At 41.8% G+C, this 3,802-nt stretch overlaps 1 protein-coding gene across 1 annotated transcript; it reads left to right on the top strand.

Annotated features, from left to right (window-relative positions):
- Window positions 1-1,152: 1,152 nt before the first annotated feature.
- On the top strand, window positions 1,153-2,125 carry LOC126077369 (putative olfactory receptor 1F12P). Its single transcript, XM_049886650.1, has one exon. The coding sequence runs from the start codon at window positions 1,187-1,189 to the stop codon at window positions 2,123-2,125; it is 939 nt and encodes a 312-aa protein (XP_049742607.1). The 5' UTR covers window positions 1,153-1,186.
- The last annotated feature ends 1,677 nt before the right edge of the window (window positions 2,126-3,802 follow it).

Raw genomic sequence — 3,802 nt, forward strand, 5'->3', positions numbered from 1 at the left:
TAGCAACCCTATAGGACCGCGTAGAGCTGCTCTATAGGGTTTCCAAGGAGTGGCTGGTAGATTCGAACTGCCGACAATTTGGTTGGCAGCTGAGCTCTTAACCACTGCAACACCAGGGCTCCATGTGTATACATGTGTCATATAATCTATTGTTATTATTTTTGTCTTCTGATTATTAAACTTATTTGTAAATATTTTCCAATGTTGCTCATAATCTTCATGAAAATTTTTTAGAAGCTAAACTTTTTACATGTGTTAAGCACACTCATCTATTTTTAAGTCTTAAAAGGTAAGATAGTTTATCCCCATTTTGAAAGGCAGTCATGGTCCATTGGAAGAATTTTCCCATCTGTGCAGGAGGCCTCTGTTCAATCCACATTCAATTTACTTTAAGTGCAGCCACCAGCCATCTGTCAGAGGAGGCTTGCATGTTGCAATGATGCTAAACTGGCTTCAGCAGAGCTTCCAGACTAAGATAGACTAGGAAGAAAGGCCTGGTTATCTACTTCCAAAACTCAGGTAACGAAAACCCTATAGATCACAATGGTCCAGTCCCTAACCAATCTCCAGCATGGCCCAGGACCAGGCACTGTTTCATTGCGTTGCACATGGGGATGCTATAAGTCAGGGGTGATTGGACAGCACCTAACAAGAAAAACATCCCCATTTTATGAACTCTAAGTGATAGGTGTCTGACCATTCAAAGCAAGATGGTTCACATGGTGTTGCACAAACATTTGGACAAGTTTTCTCATTTAAATATCAATGCTTGCCATGGAGTCATTTAGTGTGTCAAGTTCATGATATGTTCCAACACACAGCTGACAGTCAGGAAGCCACACCCAATACAGAATATGAAAAAGTTGCCGTCAACTTTATAAGTAGAAAGAGAATCTCTATATACTGAGGGACAATGTGTACCAATCCCACAGAAATCTTAGATGAGGTGAGGTTCCAGAGAAGAAGGATATATGGAAAGGCAACACATGGGGTGACGGGGTAAAAGTTCACACTCGTGGTTCAGCAAGACTTGGGGAGAGCATCACAGAGTAGGTAGGATAGCCTAAAGGCAGGGTATCTGATAAGTATAACTAGAATAGGTGAGCATACAAAAAATATACAGGGAAATTTTTTTTCTGACGAAAGTATTTCACCCTCTGGGTTTTCATGCAGATTCATACAAGCAATGGAAAAGGAAAACCAAACCAGTGTCTCCAAATTTCTCCTGCTGGGCTTCTCCAATTGGCCAGGGCATCAGGCAATCCTCTTTTCACTTTTCCTGTGTCTCTACTTAACAGGACTGTTGGGGAACTTGCTCATCTTGATGGCTATTGTCTCAGACCATCGACTGCACACACCCATGTATTTTTTCCTTGCCAATCTATCCTTGGTAGACCTCTGTCTTTCCTCAACTACAGTTCCCAAGATGCTGCTGAACATCCAAACACAGACTCAGTCCATATCCTATCCTGCCTGCCTGGCTCAGATGTACTTCTGTATGATGTTTGCCAACATGGACAATTTTCTTCTCACAGTGATGGCATATGACCGTTATGTGGCCATCTGTCACCCTTTGCATTACTCCACTATTATGACCCAGAGCCTCTGTGCCTGCCTGGTGGCTGTTCCCTGGGTCATTGCCATCTTCAACCCACTCTTGCACACCCTTATGATGGCCCATCTGCACTTCTGCTCTGACAATGTCATCCACCATTTTTTCTGTGATAGCAGCTCTCTCTTCTCTCTATCCTGTTCTGACACCAGTCTTAATCAGCTGATGGTTCTGGGTATGGTGGGGCTGATCTTTGTGGTACCTGCAGGGTGTATCCTGGCATCCTATGCCCGCATCATCTCTTCTGTGATGAAAGTCCCTTCTGCCCAAGGAAAACTCAAGGCTTTCTCCACCTGTGGTTCCCACCTTGCCTTGGTCATTCTTTTCTATGGAGCAATCACAGGGATCTATATGAGTCCTTCATCCAACCACTCAACTGAAAAAGACTCAGCAGCATCAGTGATTTTCATGGTGGTAGCTCCTGTACTGAATCCCTTCATCTACAGTCTAAGAAACAGTGAGCTGAAAGGGGCTTTAAAGAAGGCCCTAAGCCAGAGTATAATCTCCCAGTGATTCATACTGGCTGGAGAGTCCAACGGAGACAAATCCTAATGAGCTTATCGCTTCCTTTTCATTATCATAATTACAAAGTTGTTATTAAATACCTAAATAAAATTGACATAACTCAGTATCATACAAACTCTCTAGGAGTGACATAATCGTAGCCATTATCCATTTGAACTCTCTTAGAGATTATTGATATGGACAAAATCTATATATAAAGTCCCGTAACGATTAAAATGAAAACATGATATCAACATTTGAATGTACAGTGAAGACACCACAGGCAGCTCAGGTAAACATGGGAATAAACAGGGGGAGTGCAGAATAGAGGATGGCCCTAGGTCTGTGTTAACTTTGGTGAAGGGAAGGACACTACACAACATAGGGGAAGTCAGCACAACTTGACCAAGGCAAAGGAAGACACTTAGAGAAACACAGGGGAAAAAAAAGAGGCAACCACAGTAAATACTATAGTATAAACAATCCTACAACAACAGTAAAAACAAATAACTTAAAAGCAGATATGTACGCTGAATAGGAGAAGGAGGACATTTAGAAGTATACCTACATATATATAGAGAGAGAGAGAGATACAGATGTTACCAAACCAAAAAAACCAAAGCCATTGCTTTCAAGTGAATTTCGACTCATAGTGACCCCATAGGACAGAGTAGAACTGCCTCATGGGGTTTCCAAGGAGCAGCTGGTAGATTCAAACTGCTGACCTTTTGCTTAGCAGCCATAGTTTTTAATAGCTCTTAACCACTGTGCCACCAGAAGGAGGACATATAGGAATATATGCACATACATATATAGGTCAGGCTGTAGATATTTTTATATACATATTTGTATGTCCAGCATGTATATTCATAATAGAGCTCAAAGAGGGGCAAAGTAATAGAAGCTTCCTAGACGCATCCAAACACCTTGAGTGACCAAGATACTGGGGCTAAGGGCTAGGGACCATAATCTCAAGGGACATCTAGGTCAATTGGCAATAACATAGTTCATTAAGAAAATGTTTTACATCCTACTTTGGTGAGTAGCATCTGGGGTCTTAAAAGCTTGTGAGCAGCCATCTAAGATACATCTCTTGGTCCCACTCCATAATGAGCAATGGAGAATGAAGAAAACCAAAGACACAAAGAAAATACTAGTCCAAAGGACTAATGGATCACATGAACCATAGCCTACACCAGCCTAAGCCCAGAACTGGATGGTATCCAGTTGTCACTTGTCACTCTGACAGGGATCACAATAGAGGGTCCTGGATGGGCAAGATCAAAATGTAGAACAAAATTCAAATTTCACAAAAAACACCAGACTTAGTGGTCTGACAGAGACTGGAGGAATCCCCAAGATTATGGCCCCCAGACACTCTTATTACAAATGAAGCCACTCTCAAAGTTCACCATTCAAAGACTAGACAGCCTATAAAACAAACAATAAGGCATGTGAGGAATGCGCTTCTTAGATCAGTCAAGTGTGCAAGATCAAATGGGCAACACCTACCCAAAAGCAAAGATGAGAAGGCAGGAAGGGACAGGAAAACTGAATGAATGGAGAGATGGAAGATAGGGTGAAAAGCGGGAGAGTGCTGACACATTGCAGGGATTGGAACCAATGTCATGAAACAATTTGTGTATAAATTTTTGAATGAGAAACTAATTTGCTCTGTAAATTTTC

Source organism: Elephas maximus, chromosome 1, assembly GCF_024166365.1.
Source record: "Elephas maximus indicus isolate mEleMax1 chromosome 1, mEleMax1 primary haplotype, whole genome shotgun sequence".
Taxonomy (NCBI): domain Eukaryota; kingdom Metazoa; phylum Chordata; class Mammalia; order Proboscidea; family Elephantidae; genus Elephas; species Elephas maximus.